At 40.2% G+C, this 27,605-nt stretch overlaps 1 protein-coding gene across 2 annotated transcripts in view; it reads left to right on the top strand.

The window, feature by feature from the left end:
* The window catches only part of wfdc1 (WAP four-disulfide core domain 1), a 49,697-nt gene extending 22,578 nt beyond the window's left edge, over positions 1-27,119 (top strand). For both annotated transcript variants that reach the window (XM_087995746.1, XM_043706647.2), the window contains exons 2-6: positions 13,237-13,432; positions 14,532-14,615; positions 20,867-21,007; positions 24,970-25,020; positions 26,867-27,119. In XM_087995746.1, coding sequence (XP_087851872.1) covers positions 13,237-13,432; positions 14,532-14,615; positions 20,867-21,007; positions 24,970-25,020; positions 26,867-26,925 — 531 coding nt within the window. In that variant the 3' untranslated portion in view covers positions 26,926-27,119. The remainder of the gene's footprint in view (positions 1-13,236; positions 13,433-14,531; positions 14,616-20,866; positions 21,008-24,969; positions 25,021-26,866) is intronic.
* Positions 27,120-27,605: the final 486 nt, after the last annotated feature.

Genomic DNA, 27,605 nt, shown 5'->3' with positions numbered 1-27,605 from the left:
CCCTGGCACCAACACTCAGTCGAATGTTAACAGTCAGGAGTTGCCCTTCACTGTCAAAGTTTACACAGCACCAAGCAACACAATTGACTGATCCAGAGCCAATTGCCATCTTACGTCCTTCTCTAACTCATTGCTTTCCTGAATCTCCACTATAACCCAGCAACTATTATGAATGAATATGGGGCCATCATGTACAGAAAAACCTTCAAGTGCTTCATAAGATTCACTTCTACCTCCCTGCCCTAAAAATGACAGAAATGAAAGCAGAAGCTACATTTGCCTCTCAGAGTACAAATGTATTGTTTACATGTTGAGTACCAACAATTTTACAGATCCTGATTGATCACAGCACCCAGCTCCCATCTACTGGAAATTGGTGTCAATCAGATCCTGTCTGTCTTGCAGTGCCTGATGCAGCTTTGCTTGATCATGCAGAAGGTGATGTTCCTCCTGCCCTGTGTCCTCATTCTCCTCAGAAAATAGTTTCTGCTGTTCCACTTCCTCAGCATCCATCACATCCATTCATTGTCTGCTTCAATTGAGCAGAGCAGTGCATTTTAGAATTATGCTGCACACTCTGCCCCGTACACCCAGACCAGTCCAATCAGGGGGCCTTCATCTTCAGTAGTTGTATTGTTTGCTCTCCCATTGCTTGGTTGAAGAATGGGTTGCACTGTATCCATACTCAACCTCAACCAGAGGGTTGCATAATGGAGTCTTCAGTCATGGTCGCAGTCAATAGTCCTTGTCTGCCAGTAACCATTCTTGTATATTTTCTGGATACAAGCAGGAACTCAATATGAGTTCTCAAGAATGTAGGAAGTGTGAAAACCTCCTGGGATTCAGGGCAGGAGCCTCAAAGAAATGGAGCTGATGATCACAGATCACTTTCACATTGACAGAATGGAATCCTTTTCTGTCAATAACCTCAGTGTGCTGTGATACGGTCTTTCCAGTGCAATGTGGGTACAGTCGATTATGCCCAGGCTGTAGCACTGACTTTGTCATAGAATACCAGATGAATCGGTGTGATCTGTCACAAATGGCATCAGTCACAATCTTGGACAAAATGAGGACTGCAGATGCTGGAGATCAGAATCAAAAAGTGTGGCGCTGGAAAAGCACAGCAGGTCAGCCAGCATCTGGGAGGGGGGCAGGGAGGGGGTGGTGGTGGTGGTTGGTGTGGTGCAGTGAGAGAGAGAGACTCGCTGAGATTGTGGAGGGAGGAGGAGAACTTCTTCAAGGTGGGCATCCGTGGAAGAGGCTTCCCAGTGAGGTTATAATCAACTGAGAGAAAGTGAGGACTGCAGATGCTGGAGATCAGAGTCAAGATATGTGGCAATGAAAAAGCTCTGCAAGTTAGGTAGCATCTGAGGAGCTTTCCTGATGAAGGGCATATGCCTGAAACACTGATTCTCCTGCTCCTCGGATGCTGCCTGACCAGCTGTGCTTTTTCAACACCACACTTCTTGATATCAGTCACAGTCTTGATCCATTTGTGAATGGGCGATTGAAAGATTTCATACAGTGGCTCCCTGGAGTGAGCCAGAAGCAGAAAGATTCGATGCAGTTGTCACTTTGTGGCCACCTGGATAGAATGGCCCCTCAAAGCCTTGTTGTCAGGTCTTGGCTCAGTAATAGTGTCCCAGGACATCCTCAGCCTGCATCTGTCTTCCAGCCGAAAAGGCACTGAGGACCACAACCTCTGGCCTCCAGCACATTCCTAAGGACTCTTCAGCTGCAACCCTTTCTTAAAGAGGCTGGGGGTTGTCACTAGTCCAGGGTTTGTTGGCACATCTATTACTGTGTCATTTTTCTGCACCATTATTGTATCAGAGTAGCAGCAATGATCATACCTGTGGTACCTTGATCCATAAATCATGCTTGCACTGAGCCTATGTGCGGAGCAGAAGAAACAGAACAGGTCCTTGTTAATGTCAACAGTCAGCATTCACCTCCCTTTCAAATGACGACTTAACATACTCCTCCATACAATGGAACAAACGACATTCTGACAAGGAGGGCCATCTATTTTTACTTCTAAAAGTGAACTGAAATCAAAACAGAAGCTGCATTTGCCTCTCGGATCACAAATATATTGCCTGCATGTTGAAAACCAACAAGTTTACAGATACTGATTGATCACAGCACCCAGCTCCCATCTACTGGAAACTGGGTGTCAATCAGATCCTGTCTGTCTTGCAGAAGGTGATGTTCCTCCTGCCCTATGTCCTCATTCTCCTCGGAAAATTGTTTCTGCTGTTCCACATCCTCAGCATCCATCACATCCAGTCATTGCCTGCTCCAGAAGGGCCATTTTTTTTAAATTTTTATATTATTTTATCTACTTTTTTCACTGGAATGTAGGAGGTTGAGAGTTGACCTGATAGAGGTTTATTAACTAATGAGGAGTATAGATAAGATGTATGGTAGGTGACTTTTCCCTCAGGTAGAGTATTTTAAGACTATTAGGCATAATGTTAAGGTGACAGGACAAAGATTTTAAAAAAAGATGAAAGGCAATTTCTTTACACAGAAAGTGGTTCATGTGTGGAATGAATTTCCAGAGGAGGTGGTGAATGTGGGTAAAGTTATAACATTTAAAAGACATTTAGGTAAGTACATGAATAAGAAATGTTTGGAGGGAAATGGGTCAAGCACAAGCAAGTGGGACTAGTTTAGTTTGGGATTATGGTCAGCCTGGACTGGTTGGACCAAAGGGTCTGTTTTCATGCTGTATGACTCTATGACTATATTGATTTATCTTGACACTTTGACATTGGACCTTATTCCAATGAATGCATCACTGACCATATGGCAAATATTTAGTACTGGATTGTAAGTGCTGCCTGAGCACTGATTCCATCTCCTTTCCAGCCCCACATCACCCAAAGAAAGTCATCATTGCACATAAGGGAGTCATGAATTATGTTTACAGTTTTGAAAACAGACAGAATTCTGACATAATCAATTCTATGCCCCTGTGCACCCTAGTGAATCTTGCATTATCTGTGTGCTGTGTGGCCCGCTAGGGGTTTTTGTAAAGTCACCTGTGATTATTTCTACTTCTCAGAGACATTTATCTTTAATTTGCAAAGACTAGTGACATGATTGATATTGTTTGTGACCAGCATTTGCACCACAACACGTTGCATATTGAATGAATTTCATAGAGACAAAACAAATGACAACTGCAAGTCATTTCAGGCTGCACTCTGTAGGTGCATAGCTGTTGCAAATGCTCCTTGAAGGACCTCCCATTGCACAAAAAGTGAAGCCCATGTATTTGACTGTCGAGTAGATAGTGATTCCACCCAATCTGGGTGTAGTTGCAGCCATTTTAAATTTGTAAGTCGCAATTAGCAATTGCCAGGTCATAGATGGCAAAGTAGATTGTTTCTGCTTCACGTTGTGTCCAGAGCAATGTCAACTGCAACATTGCATTTTCTTAAGCTGCAGTGATTCCCTGGTTTAATATTCAGTGGCAAGTTTTGCACTCGATAGACTATGGGATTACTGACCTTAATTTTATTTAACATAATAAAATTTAATCCATTAAAGTTCAACTTTTTGAACCAAACTGATTTATTTCATGGGACAGTGATTACAGGTAGCTACTGTTCAGGCTAATTGTTGGAAATCTGGATCTGTAAGGTTGATCTTCAGAAAATGTGCTGTTTACCAAGTGCTGTCAAAAGATTTTGAAAGATTATGCATTTAAAATTGACTGAAACCTTACGATTCAACAAGCACCACTTTAATAAATTGTTTTGTACCATTTTATGTAGTTTATTTCAAATTTCATTTAATTTGCACAATGCAGGACTTCTGATGTATGATATTAATAAGGTTATATTCACATGCTGTGCATATTACCCAATTTCTTTCAAGAAATTGTGAAATGACAGCAATCATATCAGTGCATAAAACTAGCTCCCCCACCAAAAATATGACATTAGTTGTCACAGTCTTGCAGTCCATAGTTTGGCATAAGTTAATGTTTAATAACAGGACCTTTGCAGATGCAACTAGTCTCCCATTCCCTTGCTTAAGTGGCTGTTTGTTGTATTTCAACCTATGCAATTAGTGTCAGCAGATATTTTTGATTGTGAAATCATTTGAATCAAGGTGTCCTAGCCTGCCACCCAGATTGACAACAACTATAGTGATTACTAGATAGTGTTCAGGCTGAGGAATGTTAGCTGATACCCTGTACCTCAACAATGCTGACACATAACAGTAGAATCCATCATTCTATCTGGGCTGAGATAAGCCAACTCCAGCATAGGACAAATATGTAATGAACGTTTATTGATTTACATGGGTCGGGAGTAAGCATTTTTAAGATTTTCAGCTGAATCTTTGCTGTAATGAAAATATTCAGAAGCTAACATTACCATGTTATGTTATTGCATGTAGCAAGAAGGTGACAGTTATCAAAAATTACTACCCTTTGTTTTCTTAGTGTCCTTTCATGTCTGGAAATTGATTGCTAAGGATAGTTAACTATTCCATTATTATTGAATCATGCAACCACAAGATGATGGATGACAAACTAAATGGACCTTGGTCTTTTGGTGTATATCAAATTCTGTGTTCTTACCATTTGTTCTTGATAAAATCATGTATTTAAAGTCTTTTCCTTTTGTTTTTCTAATGATAGCATTATGGTATTCTGAGATTACACCTGACTTTTGTTAATGTACAGTATTGATTGTTTCCTTCCCATTTCTTAAGTGCTAACGTGAAAGTCCTCAGGCCCAAGACTGGGAGGTTCATATGTAAACCAGCAGAAATCCCTTTGGTTATAGCTGTGTTACAGACAGCACTGTGTACAATTCAGCTGCGCTTAACTTATTAACTAGGGCCACCTGCAGGAATGTGAAAGTTACTGCTACTTTGCTGCATTAGTAAAGTTCAGTTAATGTTGTACATTACACGGAAAGTAAAACTGAACTTCAGAGTTATTGCTAGTTCAGACAAGCTCAAACTGTTCTTTGGGGGGAGTACCAAGAAGATCAATAATATAAGAGCAATTACATTTCCATTTACTTATTAAAATATGTACAAAAGGAAAAGGCAGTAATTTGAAAGTCAGACTGCTTTTCCACATAGTGGCAGCAGAGGCGATCCCAACATCACATTCATAAATTCAATCACATTCCACTGTATCTAAGCCTTATTTTCCTTATCTGTTGCTTTTAACTGGTTTGAATTCTGAGTCTGGAGATTTGCTTTTTAAAAGAAAGCTGTTTAAAAGCTGTGGCACCACTGGTTGCAAAATTCTAAATCCTATCAAGATCTATTTTATTTATTACTTGAGACATGCAAGTTTGTTAGAAGATTGTTTACATTTTTTAACAAAAAAAAAGCTAAATTCTGTGCATTCTATTAGTCAGTTCTGCTGGAACATATCTTTTGTTAACACGAATTGGCTGTAACGTGACTGGTGAATTGGGAATGCTGTTTCTAAAATGCGAACCTGTCAACCATGTGTTAACTATAATGCAATTAAATCACCAACAATTTACATGTTGCAAGGTTTGTGAAGGTTTGTAGCTCAGGTTGAGGTTTAGGGTGTAGGTTTGCTCGCTGAGCTGTAGGTTTGATATCCAGACGTTTCATTACCTGGCAAGGTAACATCATCAGTGGCGACTTCCAAGTGAAGCGAAGCTGTTGTCTCCTGCTTTCTATTTATATCTTTCTCCTGGATGGGGTTCCTGGGGTTTGTGATGATACTCAAAAAATACTGTGCGCAGATTCCTCAAGAACAAACCACGACAAGCAGACCAAACACAGCCAGAAACCCTAACCACCTTACCATACATCAAAGAAGTGTCAGAAATGACAGCCAGACTATTAAGACTCCTCGGAATCCTAGTAGCACACAAACCCACTCTCATACAAAAACTAACAAACTTAAAAGACCCAGTACAACCCATGAACAAAACCAACGTCATCTACAAAATTCCATGCAAGGACTGCCACAAACAGTATGGACAAACAGGAAGAAAGTTAGCCACCAAGATACACGAACACCAGCTAGCCACAAAAAGACACGACCCTCTCTCCCTCGTAGCCCTATACATGGATGAAAAAAACCCCACCATTTCGACTGGGACAACACATCTATCCTGGGACAGGCTAAGCAAAGACACGCCAGAGAATTCCTAGAGGCCTGGCACTCCAACGCCATAAACAAACACATAGATCTAGATGCCATCTATCAACCCCTCAGAAAACGAACAGGAAATGACATCACCACAAACCCCAGGAACCCCATCCAGGAGAAAGATATAAATAGAAAGCAGGAGTCAACAGCTTCACTTCACTTGGAGGTCGCCACTGATGATGTTACCTAGCCAGGTTATGAAACATCTGGATATCAAACCTACAGCTCAGCGAGCAAACCTACACCCTAATTTACATGTTATTTGTAGTGCACAACTTTTGTACAGTGTGGGGTCATACAGGAATGGAACTATTGCGTTATAGAAGGAATGACAGTGGGAATGGCTGTAATGCACACAGCCAGGTACGCAGCATTGCTGGGGGATGAAACTGAAGGATTGAGCTGAATGTTTCTGACAGGCTCTGAGATAAAAATGGAGGAGAACTGCATCAGAACTGTTTCTTGATGTATTGCCACCGGCATATGAACTTGGGGGCAGATCAGCTCAAGATCTGGAAGGAGTAAGACCCAACATCCAACTGCTCCTCATAGTCTATAGCAATGTATTTCATGTCGTAATCTGTAATTAGCTGCAATAAACAGCATCTTGTTAATTACAAGAGACTCTTCTCATTAGACCAGGAAGTGATTTTCTTCTACTACAATCGACCAAATGAGGTCCTTAACTGCCTACACTTAGAGGACAGTAACTTTCAGCATGAGCAGGAGCTCACCCAGCATCGGGGTTAGATTAGATTTACATTGGATTCCCTACAGTGTGGAAACAGACCCTTCAGCCCAACCAGTCCACATCGACCCTCCAAAGAATAACCCACCCAGACCCACTTCCCTCTGACTAATTGACCTAACATTATGGGCAATTTAGCGTGGCCAATTCACCTTATCTGCACATCTTTGGACTGTGGGAGGAAACCGGAGCACCCAGAGGAAACCCACACAGACACAGGGAGAATGTGCAAACTCCACACAGACAGCCACCCGAGGCTGGAATCAAATCTGGGACCCTGGTGCTATAAGGCAGCAGTGCTAACCACTGAGCCACTGTGCTGCCCCTTATGTTTGTGCATAAATGAATGCCTCTTGACCGTTTTCTATTCAAAATACTATTATAAAGTTTTCTTACTTTATTTATGAAAATTAAATGTGTTCCTTTGCCCTGTTTTTGTCCAAATGTCCTTTAGTACACAGCTGAGATGCACATCAGAAATTATTTTCAGTTAATTGTATACTGGTACTAAAACCCACTTCATGTAATGTCTGAGTGGAGTTTGCACATTCTCCCTATGTCTGCATGTGTTTGCTTCGGGTGCTCCGGTTTCCTCCCACAGTCCAAAGGCGTGTAGGATAAGTGGATTAGCCATGCTAAGTTGTCTGTAGAGTCCATAGGTGAATTCGCCATGGCAAATGTGGTGTTATGGGGAGAGGATAGGGGGACTGAGTCTGGGTGGGATGGTCTTCAGACGGTCAGTGCAGACTTGATGGGCCAAACAGCCTGGTTCTGCACTGGAGGGAATCTATCAGAAAGTTGATCAATTCTTTCCACAGATGCTGCCAAACCTGCTGAGTACCTCCAGCATTTTCTTTTTTAATTTCAAATTGTCTGAATCTGCAGTATTTTGCTTTTGTCTGTTTTATATGGCTGTAGAATGATAGAATGTTCCAGTGAAGAAACAGACCATTCATCCCATCAAGTCTCTGCCTTTGTGTAGGACATTTAATGTGTGAAAAGTCTCCTGGGCTCACCCGTCCAATTAAAGCTCTTCTTTATTGAACAATTGTCACTGTCCCTTTTAAAAAGAATGTGTGGTTGCCTGTTCATTGATGGTGCAAAGAATTGGGTAATGTTACACACCTACTTCAAATGCTTCTGACAGATGGGTGTGCTGGCTTGTCCCTCTGAGATCTGCAAGGAGGACAAAGTGAGGACTGTAGGTGCTGGAGATCAGAGTCAAAGAGTGTGGTGCTGGAAAAGCATAGCCGATCAGGCAACATCTGAACAGCCGGAGAACCGACGTTTCGGGCATTAGTCCTTCATCAGGAATGAGGCTGTAGGCCAAGGGGGCTGAGAGAAACCAAAGCAGTGAAGTGATGAGCTGCCAAGACTGTTGCCTCACTGGTAGCAGTGGGACTCAAACCCATGCCTCATTGAGACTGGAACATGAGTCCAGGGCCATAGACCGCTCGGCCAGGCTACCAAATCGGCTTTCACCCCAACCTTCATCAACCTATCACATTCCCAGCTACCTCCCCCTCAGCCCCAGCCCCCTCCCATTTATCTCTCAGCCCCCTTTGGCCCCCAAGCCTCATTCCTGATGAAGGGCTTGTGCCGAAAATATCGATTCTCCTGCTCCTCGGATGCTGCCTGACCTGCTGTGCTTTTCCAGCACCACACTCTTCACCTCTGAAGTTTTCATTTTGATTTAGGTCTCCAGGGGCATCTCCATGATGAAGCCACCCCCCTGCCCCCCGTGCCTGTCTCAGACGGTTCAGCTGACCTGATGGGGTTGCTGAGGCTCGGAAGCTACCATCACCCTGCTGTCAACAGAATTGGGAAACCACTCTTCATCCTCAAGATGACATTGGGAGTGGAGGAGGCAAATTCAAAACCTCGATCCCTAAAATTTCCCCATAGCACACTTTGCTGGCAAGTGTGGGTTCAAGCTCCATTGTGATCTGACGTCAGAGTCCCGAAGATTGTGGGAGAATCCAAACGGATACTTTTCAGACTCAGGAATTGTTGAAGGTGAATAACTTTGGAACAAATATAATTATAGAACCAGAAATTTCAGGTGCCAGTGTTACGCACAAAGATAAATGTTTAAAACAATGTTATCTAAATGTTGTTGTAATCATTATTAGCAATTTGATTCTTTGTCCAGAGGAAGCTGCCAAAAGCCATGGTTGGCATCACCTTCAGTGAAAATTGTACTTTTAGCTTGGTCCACCTCCCTCTCATTTGCAGATCCCATGGAGTAGAATTCTCTCTGTACTGTCTTGTTTAATTTTGCCAGAACAACACACATTATTTTCTAAGCAGTTACTTTTGGCATTTTCTCCATGTCAGAGCCAACTGCTAGCCTTGTCTCTAGTGAACTCACTGTTTTGGCATTTTTTTCCAATTTCTGCTTCACTTTCTTCAAAAGTGGGCATGAACTCTTCTTGAACTATATAAACAGAGACTTGCTCTTTGCTCTCAATGTTATATTGTATGCTGTTTTTAGCTTTCACAAGCCACTGAACAATTGCAGGAATTCTTTTATCTGAATTCTTTTTGTTTTCCCTGGCTGTCCAATTGATTGACCTTGTAAGGAGTCTCCAACTTGAATACTTTCCTGCTTCATAATAAATTCTCTTGACTTTCAATTATATATAAGGTCTCTGTGACTGCCCTTCTTTTAAACTGTAGTGTCGCTGCTAGCTGACCTTTTCTGTTATTTTTAGATCAATACATTGTGGTCCCTGAAGTCAATTGATGATGGTTTCAGCCACTTCACTAGTGGATAGAATTGATGCACCTACCTTAGCAACTAGTTCAAATGTTGCTTTATGCCTGTTTAATTTCACAGTTCATTAAATTCTTTTGGATTCTATTAATTCTCTCAACCAATGTTTGTGAATTCTTCAATCTCTTGGCTGTAACTTCTTTGGGTGAGATTTTTATTTTGATTTTGAGCTTGGCTCTTCTTGCTGTGGTACAAGAAGAAAACATGTTTTTAAGCAGGAATGGCACTCTATTTTAGATGGGACAATCTTCATACTATAGTGATGGGATTGAATCAGTTCAATTAGTTGACTGTTACGTTTTCAGACATATTCTGAAAGCAAATGGGAACCACAGTGCAGCTGCCTTTGCAATTCCATCAACAAAATAGTGTCAGTCCTGAGTGAGATAAAGACAAAACCTGTGGAAACTGTGGGTAAAGTGTGGATAATATAATATGTACATTACAATGTTTTGCATAAAACTTGGAGTTGCTTGTAATCCAGCAGAATTGAAAATCACACAACACCAAGTTATAGTCCAACAGATTTATTTGAAAATACAACCTATTGGAGTGCTGCCCCTTCATCAGGTAGCTAGTGGGGCAGGATACAAAGGACACAGAATTTATAAGTAAAAGATGGCTGTTAAACCTTTTACTTATAAATTCTGTGTCCTTTGTATCCTGCACCACTAGCTACCTGACGAAGGAGCAGCGCTCCGATAGGTTGTATTTTCAAATAAACCTGTTGGACTATAACCTGATGTTGTATGATTTTCAACTTTGCCCACCCCAGTTCAACACCGGCAACTCCACATCATATTAGTTTTACACTTCATGGTGACAGGTTAGCTCTTCCTTGTTAATTTTCTATAGATAAAGAAAGATAAATTTCTGTCCCGCAAAGGGATATGAGCCAAAGGCAGATACCTGTATATAGTGTTTGGCTACAGATCAGCAATGATCTCACTGAATGGTGGTATTGTGTTAAAGGCCTGAACAGCCAGTTCCTGTTCCTATGTTTCTATACTCCATGCATTAGGGGAGGTCTTGGTCTCGTGGAGTTATCACTGGACTGTTAAACCAGAGACCCAGACAATGTCCTGGGTTTGAATCTAGCCACAGCAGATAGTGCGATTTGAATTCAATAAATATTTGGAGTTAAGAGTCCACTGATGACCTTGAATCCATTGTTGGAAAAGTCCATCTGGTTCACTAATGTTCTTTAGGCAATAAAACTGCTATCCTTAGCTGTTCTGGCCTACCTGTGACTCCAGACCCACAGCAATGTGATTGACTCTTAACTGCCAGTTAGGGATGGGCAATAAATACTGGCCTCCTCAGCATTGCCCCATCTTGTGACTGAAGTTTTAAAAGTATGAATGAAATAAGCTATTGTTAACCTGATTTCCTGAATTCTCTTTATAGAAATGTTAATTTGTCCAATAACAACAGTAATAATAATCATTTGTTATAATGCAACTACATATTGAGAACTGACTGCATTAATTATGGCTGGTGACTCTTTTTCTTCATGCTTTCCCTGCTTCAGCTCAGGTGCACTTTTCACCTCCTGTGCTGTCCAAATAGTTATTCCTCTGTTGTTTTCCCTCTGTGAACATATAAATAAAAACTTTTGTCTTTCCTCACCTCTCGCTACCTTGCCGATTGTAACACTCTTGCTTTTGTCAAGTCTTGCTTTAACTGTGAAAAAATGATAAGCTTTCTTCCAAAATTCCAATCACAATGCAACCACATTAAATTTTCTCCACAAGTTCTATACTCATAATTATCTGCTAATTGATAGAGGTCATTAATTCGTGTGTGTCAGTTCTTTTTTGGCATTGTTTCTTAAATTTCTTCCCTGTTATAATATTTTATTGTAGCCTCAAATAAGTATCAAAGCCTCAATAATATAATCAGTGGTGGCAGTTTCTTAATGTATACTGTTCATCGCTAAAACATCATCTACATTGCTGCCAAATGCATAAAAAAGGCACAGATCTTGTTCTTGTTTGGTTAATCCACTAACTCCAAAGTGTTCCTGTGGTGATTAGAACCAGGGCGAGGTTGATTTTCATTGACTATGAAATCCTTCATTGAGGTTGTTAACCTGGGCCTATCAGGAAGCCCTTGCTGAAAGATTTAAACAGAGATTCTATGTGAAGGGCGGGTGTTTTCCTATCTTCCTGGTGGTGGAATTTGAATAAAGATTCGTGCACTTTGTGTCTTTCACTGTGTCTCACACCTGCACACACACACCATGGATGCTGGGGAAAAAAATAAGCACTACCGCACTAAAAAAAAATTTAAAAAAATTAAACAGAGATTCTACCCTCCCCTTCACTGTTTTGATCACACAGCACTGCCCTTTGATGTGAAGGGCAGTGTTTGTCACTGGCCACCCGGGTGTTTTCCTATCTTCCTGGTGGTGGAATTTGAATAAAGATTCGTGCACTTAGTGAAAGACACAATGTCTCACACCTGCACACACACACCATGGGTGCTGGGGAAAAAATAAGCACTACCGCACTTAGTGTGGGGGTTAAATTAAAAAAAAGAAAAGAAAAAAGAAAAAAAATTAAACAGAGATTCAGATGGTCTCCTCCATCTAGGGACTGGCTCTGTGCTGGGAGAAAAGACAGAAAATAATACAAGAGATTCAGAAGGTCTCCTCAGTCTATAGACTGGCTTTGAGCTGGCTGGTCAGAGCCCATGTACTGTGCACATGTAAATAAAGGGTGACTTGGTGACAGGCTACCAGCCTCAGTGCAGTTAGTTCAGTTCTGGTACCTGGTGAAATGTCTGTGCCAGTGTGTTGCTGTTTTTTGGGCTTCGCCTGGGCCTTCTATGTATTCAAAAGACTTTTGAGGTGGTGGAGTTTGTTCCATGATTTCTCTTTACTGTATTTTGTTTTCCATTTTCTCACTATGCTCACAGCTGCTTGGCAATCATTGGGCTTTTTCTTGATCCTGCTGGTGTGCCCAGTTACTGACTATTGCCCTGCTGCTGGATTAGCCACTCACTGGTCCTATCTGCTATTGTGATGATTGACCTAGAAGGAAGCTACGTTCTCACCAAGGTCTAGACAGTACCGAGGTGATGGTGTTCGTATTTGTTGAACATGCTGCTAACTGTTCATCTCAAACTTTAGCACAAGGTGTACAAATAGTCATTCTTTTTCTCCAGAGTCTACTCCAGTGATCTCTTATAATATCACTCATGTAAGTTAGCTATTCATATATGAATATTAACAATTGCTGGTAAAATTCTTCCAAAGAAGAAAATATTTTGTAAATGGGGAGAGTAGAAAACTATGTAGATGGTTTTAACCCACTAAAAATGTATCAGAATTTGAATAGCAACAGAAGGATATTTGCTACCAGCATATTTGCAATGCTAAGTTGTAAAAAGAGGCAACTTGTCATTTCACAATTCTAGCTGTAAGCAAAGTTGCGGCAAAAGTGCAAAATAATTAGGCACAAGTACTTTTGAATTGGTTCATAGTTGTTCTGCTGCTACATTAGCTAAGGGTTTTTTTTTGTTTCTCTTTTTTCACAGGACTATGAGTATCAGCTGGTTTCATATTCATCACCACACCAGAAGAACGACCGATGCCCCCCTCCTCCACAGGCTTTGCCAGACAGAGCCTGTGATGTTCCCAGCTGCAGGTCGGACTCTGAGTGTGAAAGACACAAACGCTGCTGTTATAATGGGTGCATTTATGCTTGTTTGGAATCTGTAAAGCCACCACCAGGTATAGTTAATCTCTGCAAGATCTTTGAACCTTTTTTTTTGCAATGGTAGCATAGTCTTCAGTTATGAAGGAAGCACACTGGACTTCAAAGCCTCTTAATTCCATTTGGTAATTGCTGAGTGCAAGAACATAATTTTCATTGCTCCATCCTGCCTGGCTGAAAGGCTCCTAAAGGAATGTGCTCCCAACCTTCTGCCTCAAACAATCTGCAGCAATGTGTCATTGGTTAATCAACGATGTGTAAGGTTCCTCCTCCCATTTGCCAAGGCTTGCAACTCAACATATGGAAATGATTTATTAATGCAAATCAAAACCTTGCTCATTTTTAATCATAAATATCAATGCAACATTCAAAACTTTCAACCCCTCAGTTTAGCAAAATAAAGAATTTTGCTTCCAGACATCGAATGAGTGGAATGCAATGACTATACATAATTTGTCCTGGAGTATATCATCTGGGATTTCTTCACGTTTGTGAATGAGCTTTAGCTATGTGAAGATAAGATGAGAGTAAAAATAGCAATGTATTTTGCAGTCTTGCTTTGAATGACTTTTTTGCTTTAATGAATAGACATGACATCCACATAGCCTTTTAAATAAATACTTTTTATCTTGGAAACTTGAATAGACCTTACACAGTAAGTGAACTTGTCACTGATGTAGATCATACTGGCCACCCTTAGCTCCTGAAGTGGAGAAAAACAGATTGAGGTTGACAGGAGAATGTCGAACCAGAAAGGCGAACAAGTATAATAATTTGCTGAAATTTGCTCCCATAAATTGAAAATAAATCTGGGGATTACACTGGATAAATCTTCTTTCCTTGCATCTCTTCAATGCCCCATGAAATTATGGGTTTCCATAACAAGCAGGAAGTGGAAATAATGTGAATACCCCCAGGCTCCAAATAGCTTAATTGAAAAATATATTACATTATATAATTTGCGTAATTGCCCCATTACCATAGCATGAATATTTTGCAGCATGGATTGCATTTCAGATTACTAATGATTATTTATTTATTCTTCATTTCACACCCAAAGCCTGTGCAAAGTTGTTGTTGTTTTTGCTGGCTTGTTTAAGTAATATTAATTTTTAGTTCTAGATTGGTTGGTGCAACCAAAGCCCAGATGGCTCGGAGGCAATGGATGGCTACTTGATGGACCAGAAGAAATACTTCAAGGTGTCGCTTCTTCATTATTATTAGTGATTTTCATATATACAAGCAGTTTGAATATAAACCCTTGGGTGTGTTCTAATTATTTTATATGACCATTTACGCCTGTTACATCATTCACTGAGATCACTGAACATAGAACATAGAATAGTACAGCACAGTACAGGCCCTTTGGTTCTTGATGTTGTGCTGACCTTTTATCTTACTCTAAGATCAAACTAACCTACATATCCTGTGCCTACCCAAGAGACCTTAAATGTTCCTAACATATCTGACTCTACTACCACTGCTGGCAAGGCATTCCATGCACCCACCACTCTGTGTAAAGAACCTACCTGTGACATCTCCCCTAAACCTTCCCCCAGTCACCTTAAAATAATGTCCCCTCATGATAGCCATTTCCGCCCTGGGAAGAGGTATCTGGCTATCCACTCTAGATAGATCTCTCATCATCTTGTACACCTCGATCAAGTCACCTCTAATCCTTCTTCGCTCCAATGGGAAAAACCCTAGCTCCCTCAGCCTTTCTTCATAAGACATGCCCTCCAGTCCAGGCAGCATCCTGGTACATCTCCTGTGCCCCCTCTCTAAAGCTTCCACAGTCTTCCTATAATGAGATGACCAGACCTGAACGCAATATTCCAAGTGTGGTCTAGCCAGGGCTTTATAGAGCTGCAGCATAACCTCGCAGCTCTTCTGGATCTGGATTTTTCTTACATTTTTCCCTTCAAGCTGCTGAGTATTTCAATCTTAGAGCCATTAAAGACTGACCCGAGTGCTGGATTTTCAGCATTCTGATATCAGCAATGAAAAGTGGAAAAAAGTAAGGAAGCAAACTGAATACCAGACAACTCCGATAAATAGTAAATAAAATAACTAGCATTGCTAAGCATGCAAAAATACAAACAAGAGAAACCACTCCATTAAACTACTTGATGCGCTGTGTACTTTTGCACAGTACAGAAAAAAAAACATTTTTAATGTAAATCTAAAATTTCCCTCAACTTTTAATTTACAATAATTAAGATGATTTTTGATTTTTTGTAACTATCTCTCTGCCTCAATTAATCGGTTGCAAAGATTTGTTATTCAGCCGGTCAACACTACACTCACACTATTTGTACTTCTCTGTTAACACTCTTAATTATGTGGAATTATCTTGTCATTATCTCTCTGCCCATATATTCTGTGCAAGTGCACTTCCTTCTACTTCACCTGATGATGGAGCAGTGCTCCAAGAGCTTGCTATTTCAAATAAACCTATTGGACTATAACCTGATGTCATGTGACTTCCAAAGCAAAATTAGTTCTGTACATAAACGAGTTCTATTTTACTTTAATTTTTACTCAAAAACTGTTTTTGCTCCTGACACCAATCTCCACAATATTGTTGAACCAAGAAGATCTGGATTCTTTTTCCTCTCTTCTGAAAAAGAGGCCTTGATTTCTTTTAGCAGGTCATTAGACTCATGATGTGCACATATTGTGCAATATATGTCAGTATGGCATATTGCCATACATAATAACAGTCAAGCCTGAATGAACATGACTGGGATTAAAAATAAATTGGGACTTTGTTTAAGGAAATGTAGGACAAATCATTTACTGATTCTTTTGCTAATTAATTGTCTGAAAACAATCACGGATTTATTCAGAAATTTGATGAAATTTATTTTCTGATCCTTGCATGTCTAATCATTGTCAAAGGGAATAAAACGATTTCTTGAGGGAAGGAAACCAGCAAACCTAAAAGGTTCGAACTGATATTAGATTACTTACAGTGTGGAAACAGGCCCTTTGGCCCAACAAGTCCACACCGCCCTGCCGAAGCGCAACCTACCCATACCCCTACATGTACCCCTTACCTATTACTACGGGCAATTTAGCATGGCCAATTCACCTGACCTGCACATCTTTGGACTGTGGGAGGAAACCGGAGCACCCGGAGGAAACCCACGCAGACACGGGGAGAACGTGCAAACTCCACACAGTTAGTCGCCTGAGGTGGGAATTGAACCCGGGTCTCTGGCGCTGTGAGGCAGCAGTGCTAACCACTGTGCCACCGTGCCGCCCAACCGATATGTGACTGAAGTCCTAAATAAACATGATTGACACTAAAATGGCCGAGCAAACTATTCAATTGTATCTAAGAATGGGCAGCATTTGCCAATGACATTCAATTCCCAACAGTGGATGGAAAAGATAGCCTGCCAACTTTAATGTTTTGATTTTCCCCACATCAATTATTTTTGCAGATTTCCTTTTTGTGACCATTGATGACACAAAATTGTTTGGAAAACTGCATTGGTGGGACCAGATCACATGTCTTTTCTAATTTAAGAAAAAATCACAGCATTTACCAGGAGTGGGCATCATTGTCCCTCCTGTGCAATTATGAGGCTAATTTTGCCATTTCAGAGGATAATTTTGCTATATAAAAGGAAGTCAGGTAAAGGACAGACCAGGTAAGGATGACAGGTTTTCTCCCAAAGGGAAATTTTGGTATGGTCGCCATTACTGGTGTCAGTTTTCTAGTAATAATTTCAATTCTCCAGTTGCCATGATAGATGTGTATTTCTGGATATATCTGTACAGTAACACATTAACAGAACCTTTGTGCTACCATACCCTCTATTAAAGTGTAGAAGTGTTGCCTGGGGCAGGCACATCCACCATTATTTATTTAACTGATGGTTGCCTCAACTGACGTACCCACTTGAACTCAAAATTTAGTGACCAACTGAAATAGACACACAAATACAAATCCTTCTTTTCCACGATTCAGTGAATGAATACATAATTCATTGAGTCAAGCAATGGTTGCTTCTTTAGCATTACATTTTTGAACAAGCAAATCACTTCTTGTGTGTGGAGGCAAGAGTGCATTTGTTATTTTATGACTCTTAAATTCAGGCAACTTTCCAAGAAATTGTAAAACCAGCAAATGTTACTGGACAAAAGCATGTTATTTAATGGTGATTGGAATGATAACACTATGTTTAGCTGACTTAATGTCAGCCAGCACTGATTATTCCAAAACTTAAGTAAAGACACTTAATGTAGAAGACCAAGGTTAAAAAGATAAAAAGCTGAGAGTTGTCACAAGATAGAAAAATAGAGCCCATTCCGTCAGTGCTGCCTCTCTGCAAGAGCAACTCAGCTACTCCCACACCGCATGCCCTTTCTCTGTAGCCCAACAGATCTGTTGTCAGACAATTGTCCAATATCTTTTTGAAAGGCCTGATTGAATCTACCTAACACATACTCTCATGTAGTGGATTTCATACACATATGTTATGCCTCCTTTGCAAAGGAACCAAACATATTTAAATTGATGTTTGTCTCAACCCGTCAGCTAATGGAAGGAGTTTCCTATCTTTTCTGTTTAGGTTCCATAGGATTTTGGACACATCTCATAAAATAGAATAGAATCCTTACAGTGTGGAAACAGGACCTTCGGCCCAACAAGTCCATACCGACCCTCCAAAGACTAACCCACCCAGGCTGATTTCCTTACCCTATTATCCTTAACTAATGCACCTAACCGACACATCCCTGAACACTATGGGAAATTTAGTACAGCCAATTCACTTTAAGCCGCACATCTTTGGATTGTGGGTGGAAACCGGAGCACCCGGAGGAAACCCACGCAAGCACAGGGAGAACGTGCAAACTCCACACAGAGTTGCCCGAGGCTGGAATCAAACTGGGTCCCTGGCACTCTGACTAGGCAAAAGTAAGGACTGCAGATGCTGGAAATCAGAGGCTAGATTAGAATGGTGCTGCAAAAACACAGCAGGTCAGGCAGCATCCGAGGGCCCTAGCACTCTGAGACAACAGTGCTAACCACTGAGCCAACGTGCCGCCCCTCTAACAAATCTCATTGACTGTATTTTCTCTTAGGAGACTAACTCAAGCTCTTTCAATTTATCCATATAATGTTTCACCACCCATTTTCATAAATCCCTACACCCACCCTTTTCTTGTGCCTTGAATAATGAATGAATGTTGAAAGTGTTTGATGTTATGCCAATCAGTGGGCTTGTCCTGGATGGTGTTAAGCTTCCTGAGTGTTGTTGAGCTGCAGTCATCCAGGCATGTTTGTGTCTTGAAAATGAAGAGGAGGTGAGTTACTCATTGCAGAGCTCAGGACCTCTGACTTTCTTGTGTGTACATCTGCATGGGAGGAGATATGAGAAACCTGTGATAGTGGGTAATAGTGTAAGGGAGGAGAGATTTCAATATCTGTGAGTGCAGGGATGGAGAGCTGTTTAATCCACAGTGTTTTTAAGTATACAGGATTTCTACAGGGTTTTGCATAAGAGCAGTCAGGCCTTAAAGATCAGCCACACCTATTATTTAGAAATATGTGAGGATCTAAAGGAACCCCACAGCTATGAGCACTCAGTTAGAGTTCTGCGGCAGCTATTGGTCCCTGTGAGCTCGCAACTCTTGAATTCCACTGGTGATAGACTCACGACATAATCCACGTTTTGGGAAATCCAATGTTGTATTAATTTGGGAATATTACTGCAGTAGAACTGAAAATGATATGATCCATTTAAAAATGCTTACCAAGTTGGTATCTGTGTACCTTCCCATTGTTTATGTGATATTAGTAGCAGGAAGAAAATACAGAAGTCAAAACTAGAAAAAGGTACATAACTTAAATTGTTTTATTATTATTAATAAAGCTGCTTACATTTGAAATGTTCTCATTCTCAGCATGACAACTGTGAGTAGTAAAAATGATCTTTAAGATACTCATTTTAGTATGGAATATGACATATGGCATGCTTTTCTTCATGGACGGGGTATTAAGTATAGGAGTTGGCAGGTCATGTTACAGTTGTATAAGACTTTGGTTCGGCCACATTTGGAATACTGTGTACAGTTCTGGATGCCACATTACGAAAAGGATGTGGATATTTTGGAGAGGGTGCAAAGGAGGTTCACCAGGATGTTGCCTGGTATGGCAGGTGCTAGCTATGAAGAGAGGTTGAGTAGATTAGGATTATTTTCATTAGAAAGACAGAGGTTGGGGGGTGGGGGACCTGAATGAGGTATACAAAATAATGAGAGGTACAAGCAGAGTGGATCACAAGAAGCTTTTTCCCAGGATGGGGTCTCAATTACTAGGGTCACAAGTTCAAAGTGAGAGGGGAAAAGTTTAGGGGAGATATTCATGGAAAATTCTTTACACAGAGGGTGGTGGGTGCCTGGAATGTATTACCAGTGGACGTGGTAGAGGTGAGCACAATAGCGTCATTTAAGATGTAAGTAGACAGATACATGAATGGGCAGGGAGCAGAGGGATACAGATTCTTGGAAAATAGGTGACAGGTTTAAATAGAGGATCTGGATCGATGCAGGCTTGGAGGGCCGAAGGGTCTGTTCCTGTGCTGTAACTTTCTTTGTTATTTGTTCTTTGTTCTAGTAGACAGTCAACACATTAAAAATTACATTCATCTAGTTTGGCCAAACAATAGGCTTTATTTAGTAATGAGGGTTGAAGGTTATTCATTTGATTGAGTTATACTTTCAATTATTAATAACTTTTAGAGCACCATATGTGCTCATTTTATTCTCTCTTTCTATCTCTCTTTCATTCTCTCTTTTTCCCTCGCTCAGACACCTGGATCACACAAGGGAGTAGTGGAGACATTATCAGTTAAGACTTTCAAATGGGAGTTGGAATTAATACTTCAAGCTAAGAGATTTGCATTGTCATGGGGACAAGATGAAAGAGTGGGACTATGTGAATTACCCTTGCAGAAAGCCAATATGGCCAAAAGGTTTCTTTCTCTTCTGTAAACAACCACAATTCAAAGGATTCAGGGACATTGGTGAGACCACTCATAGAATATTATGTATAATATTTATTGTCCTTCTTAAAAGGAGAAATATGCTTAGAGTGGAAACTGTTTAGAGAAGCTTTTACCGGAATGATTCCTGGAATGAAGAGGTTCTCCACTGAGGAAGATTGACCAGGCTGGCCCATACTCACTTGGGAATTTAGAAAAATGAGAGGTGATCTTATTGAGACCCGCAGGATTCCGAGCCGGCTCAACAGCATGAGCGCTGAAAGGATGTTTCCCATTTTGGGGAATCTAGAATTGAGATCTCACTAATGACATAATGTATTGAAAGTGTCTGTGTTCAAGTTGCACAAACAATTTCTTTTTAATCACAGATACTGCAATGTAATTACAAGATTGGATCATGGCAATTTGTTTAGCCATTTGTCTTTTCTGCAGCTGAAGCCTGTAGTACCACAGAGGATGGAGATGAACCCCTGCATTGTCCCACTGGCTATGAGTGTCATATCATAAATCCCGGGAATCCAGCAGAAGGAATTCCGAACAGAGGGCAATGCATAAAGCAACGAGGAAATAGTGGTAAGTTAAAATTTTACATCTTCTACTATTAATACTGTGGTGACTATATAAATTGGGGAGCAAGTATAGTGTAAATAATTGAATCATACAGATGAAATCAAACCTAGGTCTGAGATGCTTGAAGCTTATTTGACAGGAATGACTCAGAATAATGTAAGAAATGAGCAATGATCCTTAATATGGATCAATGTAAAATATGTGTAACCTTAAGTTTGTTGAAACATCATGCTATTGAAGGTATTTGTCTTGCGCTCATCAGGGCAGATGCAAGAAATTCATGGCAACAACAATTGATACTGCATGAAAAAAGTGTGCTGATCTGTTGGAAAATTAATTCTGGTGCATTCTCCGTGGCAAAGGTTCAACTGTGGAACTATTGCCCCCATGCTTTTGTTTAATTTAAAAAGGGTGAATGCCTGGCTCTGTTTCTTTTCTTCTGAAGAGGACAGTTCCCTGTGCATCAATGTACATAACTTCTAGCAAGCTTGTATGAGCCTGACCGATGGTCTGAAATTGCTTCTTGGTGTAATTCTTAATACATTCAGCAAACAGAACAATAGAACATTACAGTGCAGTACAGGCCTTTCGGCCTTCAATGTTGAGCCATCCTGTGAAACCAATCTGAAGCCCATCTAATCTACACTCTTCCATTATCACCCATATGTATCCAATAACCATTTAAATGCCCATAAAGTTGGCGAATCTACTATTATTGCAGGCAATGTCTTCCATGCCCCTACTACTCCCTGTGTAAAAAAACTACTTCTGACATTTGTCCTATATCTATCGCCCCTCAATTTAAAGCAATGCCCCCTCTTGCTAGCCATCACCATCCGAGGAAAAAGGCTCTCACTGTCCACTCTATCTAACCCGCTGACTATCTTAAGTCACCTCTCAAACCTTCTTCTCTCCAATGAAAACAACCTAAAGTCCCTCACTCTTCCTAATAAGACATTCCTTCCATACCAGGCAACATCCTAGTAAATCTCCACTGAACTCTTTCCAAAGCTTCCACACCCTTCCTATAATGCGGTGAGCAGTACTATACGCGATACTCCAAGTGTGGTGCACCAGAGTTTTGTACAACTACAGCATGATCTCATGGTTCCGAAACTCAGTCCTTCTATGAATAATTGCTAACACACTGTATGCCTTCTTAACAAACCTATCATCGCAGGTGGCAACTATCATGGATCTATGTACATGGATACCGAGATCTCTCTGCTCATCTACACTACCAAGAATCTTACCATTAGCCCAGTACTCTGCATTCCTGTTGCTCCTTCCAAAGTGAATCACCTCACACCTTTCTGCATTAAATCCCATTTGCCACCTCTCAGCCCAGCTCTGGAGCTTAGCTATGTCCCTCTGTAACTTACAACATCCTTCTGCACTATCCACAACTCTACCAACCTTAGTGTCATCCGCAAATTTACTAACTCATCCTTCTGTGCCCTCATGCAGGTCATTTATAAGAATGACAAACAGCAGTGGATCCAAAACAGATCCTTGTGGTATACCATTAGAAACTGAATGCCAGGATGAACATTTCCTATCAACCACCACCCGTTGTCTTCTTACAGCTATCCAGTTACATCACATCTAATATTCAAGATCATGAACTCAACTGTATTAGTTGCTAAGTTCATATGTTCAGTGAATACATATTTAGAAAATGGCAGCACATCCAAAATGTGATGGTATTGTGAAGCAGCACAAATTCTCCTGGCTTCCTTAAGCAGCACATTTGCCATTCGGCTTGCAACGTTGAATGGGTCCATTGCTCTTGACGTGCAGGTCTCATAAACTTGCTAAAATTGAGGCATTCTTTATTCACTAACAATTACCCTGAAATAGTCAGGTATAAATGACAATGAGCAGACTATTTTACGTAGCTATTGTGCAATAGCAACACAGTTGATGTTTTTTTTACTAACAGGTTGCAGTAACCAAGCCAGAAAAACTTGCGATTACTCCACAAATGAATAACGCTGGGCAAGAATATCAGGGCTGGTGTGATGCTGGGAATATCCCAAAGAGTCTCAGCAGATCCCTCCAGCTATTCACAATGGACTGAGTATTAATCAGTGTCAGCCAGCCTGTTCTTGCACAACTAGAAAGATATTACCAAACATTACATGTTATTCTGAAACCATATGACAATTGCTGAACACTCCCAAATGTGCTAAGAATCACATAAATTGCAGGCTCACAATGCAAATTATTTATACTTGCTAGAAGATGCATCAGGTCGGCACGATGGCACAGTGGTTAGCACTGCTGCCTCACAGCACCAGAGATCTGGGTTCATTTCCCGCCTCAGGCAACTGTCTGTGTGGAGTTTGCACATTCTCCCCGTGTCTGCGTGGGTTTCCTCTGGGTGCTCCGGTTTCCTCCCACAGTCCAAAAATGTGCAGGTCAGGTGAATTGGCCATGCTAAATTACCCGTAATGTTAGATGTAGGGGAATGGGCTGGGTGGGTTGCTCTTCGGAGGGTCAGTGTGGGCTTGTTGGGCCGAAGGGCCTGCTTCCACACTGTAAGTAATCTAATCTAATCTAATCTTAATTCATAGTGACAAAAAAACTGCAGATACTGGAATCCTAAGTAAACAGGCAGGAGGCTGGAAGAACCGAGCAAGCCAGGCATAAATTCACTAGCAGGAACTAGTCCTCTACAAGATTAAAAAAGGACATGATGTGGTATTGTGCTTTGTTTGAACTAAAACAAAGGTGTGGTGGATTCTCCACTTACCATGCAAATAACATTCCTTTCTCATGTAATATAGATTGTTGCTCCCTTGATGTTTGGCAATTTTGCATCTGCCCTAATGAGTGCATGAGAAGAAGTTTAACAACACAACGTTTTTTTGAGTTTCAGCAATGCTTTGTTCGAAAGTTGTAACGAAGTGGCCTCTAACAACCGAGCAATTTGCCCTGCAGGGAGAAACGTGAGGGGAGGTGTGGGACCCTCAACAAGGCAGACAGTGACAGTTTCATCACACAGGCTAGCAACTCAGTCAGTTCTTACCAGGCCTTGACAGTTTACACAGCACCATCTGGATGGGTAGCCCTGCCACCCCAATCCCTTCTCGTTGAAAATACTTTGGTTGGGAGTTGAAGCAGGGGAATCGGTGTGCGAACTGATAAGACTTTAGCTCCTTCCTGTCTTTGATCCGGTCCCAGTGGGGACCAAATTTCCAACCTAAAGAGTGTCTGAACATTTGGCATCTCACTATATTACTTTTACCATCATACCCGCCGCCTGGACCAAAATCCAGTCAAAATTCTCAATGTTAGGATTTGCAAATAAAAAAACACATTCTTGGGCTTAGTCTCAACATTTTTAGTATACTCAGAGGGTTAGAAGATGTTAAAGAGTGCACAGAGTGTTCTCTTGAGTTTGGATATAATCAAACTTGGTTTTGCATCCTTGGGCGTACTCATCGCACTGTAATGCAATCCTTTGGGACATCATGAAATCAAGACTCCATATGTCTAAGTTTGTGTTTCCTTATTTTATGGACTAAATCTTAATAATTAAATGTAGGATATTAACTTTCATCTCTACCATCAAATTATTACATTTTCACTACAAAGCAACCCTTTTAGAAATGTTTCACGCATTTTTTCATTGTGAAAAATACCTTTAGCTTGCCCTAATCAGTCCAGAATTTCAGAAATGTTATTTAACGCAATGAGTCTTTTGAACAACCAACGAACAATACTAACATACAGAAAAGTGCAACGTTCTCATTCAGTTCCTATTAATTATGTGGATTAGCAGAGAAAAATAGAGATTAACTGAACCAGGAATTTTACAATGCTTTCATCTTTTGAAACAAAAATGAATCAACAGACTTGAGCTATTTTGACACAAAATATTTAAAAAGAGATTTCTTATCCAGGATATTTCAATAAGGCCTCAAAAGTTATACCTAATTAATCAAAATGTCTGTTCACAGATGGACGCAACTTAAGACCGAAAATGTACAAGGACTATAAGGATTATTTTGGTAAGAATTTCAAGTAGCAAATTGAATAGTATGCCCACTTGACTGCAGTTTATGTTGCAATGTATACAGAGACTGATGGAATCATATAACAGATTTCATCTTATAAAGACATCTACTGTAACAAACTCAACATAAAGTAAACAAAATACTACATAATAGACAACTTACATACCAAACGATAGAAAAAGTACTATTCCATTAAATAAGTAACACAAAGAAAAATGTCTTGCTGCCTGGATGTTCATTATTCCATATCCCCAGTCAACGTTCTCTAAGCCATGGCTGCTGGGAAGCTACATGTCTGTCGATTAGCAGATCGATAAATGGCTTCTGCTTCTGGAAGCTGCGACTACACACAGACCTTGATGGCCCACTTAGCAGCAAAAATGATTACTACTGATGTACAATTTACTTATGAAAGTTAAATCAAATTGGCTATTTGTTCATTTAATGCTTCTGCAAACCTTTCTGGAGGAGAAGCTTTTCTCAGTCTTGAGTTTTTGGAACACTGTTCCTCAAAAAGCAGTGGAAGCACAGCCTTTACATTTTTTTAAGGCAGCAATAGATAGATGCTTGATAAGCAAGGATATAAGGCTATTGCGGATTGATGGGAATGTGGAGTAATCAAATTAGCCATGATCTTATTGAAGACCGGATGAGGCTCCATAGATTGAGTGTAAACCATAACCTGTCTGTTTGTGCAGTGAGTTTAGAATTGAATGTAGCAATTACCAAGGGAATGCTAAATGTAACAATCTGTATCACTCTTTGATGTCCAAAGCACCTTAGTTAAGCTTTCAAGTTCTGAAATCATGAAGACATCTTCAAATAATCGGAGAAAAATGAAATGAATGGGTGAATCCTCAGCCGCACTTTACAAAAACATGGTTAGTAAAGTGAGGTCTATTATTGACATATGAGAGAGAGAAACTATATGTCTCTACTCAAATGTATTGCCTAGTTCAAACAGAACGCACCATTACATCATTTTAGAAGGAGAATTTGCTGAATCTAGCAATATGAGATGTTACATTATATTAGTCAGTACAATCAAATTGCATGCCAGTGGTAATTTCAACTGCCTATATTAATTATCCTCCTACACACTGTTGATCTGTGATATTCTTTCAAGCTGGTTTGCTAATAGGCTTGGATCCTTTTCTAAAAAAATGAAAAGCCAAAGAACATTTTTCAAGTCAAACATAATTGCCATTTCCAACAAGGGAACATTAATTTATGATTAACATTATTAGCATAAATTATGAGTTTTCAAGATTTTATTTTATGCAATGATCTATTAGAATATAGAATGCCTTACCAGAAGTGATGATTAATATGAAATCAGTCATGAAGTTGAAAACAAAATTAGCATGAAAGAAAAATGTTAAGGGAATAGGAATATAAAACAGCAAAATGGGATTAAATTGTTCTGTTCTGGAGCTTGCACTGATTAGGCAAAATGAACCAAATGTCTCTGCACTCAAATTTAATCACTTTAATCCTTTGTATTTGTCATGTTTTAAAGTACAGATAAGATTCAATTAAATTAACTATATATCCTTTCACTAAACTCTCTTAGTAATATTCAAGTCTCCTTACTAAAAATCTTTTTTCTTCCCAAACGAACTATTTTATTCTCTTTCCCAATATAATGATTGAACATCCATGAATCTTTTACATAACTATATCCTGAGATGAGCAGTATCGTTATTCATGTTCTGCAGTATCTTCTCTTAACCTCCAGGCCTCAAAGAAAATCAATTTCATGGTAGTGAATAACATACTTTAAACAAATTTATGCTTGTAAAATCATTAAAATTGTAACAAGTGCATTTTCATTTTGCAGGAACTAGTTCTAATAATGCTGTTGGCTACAAAAAGCACCACTATAAACATCTGGGGTAAAGTTGCCAATGTGAAGGTACAACAAGGTCTGATTTAAGAACATAATGTGATCAACAGTACACTGCTTGTAACTCTGCAACACTCTCAATTGTTGTAAAAATATCAGTAACTTGGATCGTTACTCACAATGAGTCACGTAGACCTCATCATTAATTGCTTATCAAATAAAAGCCCAGAATTTGCTGACAAAATAATTGAGAGCTTCATTCACGTAATGTCATTAGTAAGTAAAATCTCCATCAATTTATGGCAAGGAAGGGATAGACCATGAGTTATGAATTGCCGCAAATTGCTGGATGGTTAACTGTACATCTCTCTACAAGCGTCAAAAATGACAGCATTTGTGCTATGAAGATGAATTAAACCAATGGCAGGAAGTTGTGACTGCGTGAGGACCTCTTGAATGGAGTAATTCATGTATCCAGTGGTCTTCCACTTTATAGCCAGTTTGCAATTATATTGTTCTGTACATGCCGCAAAAAGCACACATTCAGAATGTAAATTGAACTGATCTGTTTCGCTGATTAAAACACGTGTTGTGGATTCTTGCTGGGAGCAAAGTATATGTTAAATTCAAGTCAGCCTGCTATGGTTTAGAGTTAGCACTCAGCTACCCCAGCCCTCCAACCAGTTCAAAGTATCTGGGGTTCTTGTGGTACAGTTGTAGGGCCTTGAGCCAG

The sequence above is a fragment of the Chiloscyllium plagiosum genome, unplaced genomic scaffold (genome assembly GCF_037043375.1).
Source record: "Chiloscyllium plagiosum isolate Xiang-an unplaced genomic scaffold, Cpla_swu_hap1 HiC_scaffold_17, whole genome shotgun sequence".
NCBI lineage: Eukaryota > Metazoa > Chordata > Chondrichthyes > Orectolobiformes > Hemiscylliidae > Chiloscyllium > Chiloscyllium plagiosum.
This window is presented reverse-complemented; position numbering and strand designations above follow the sequence as displayed.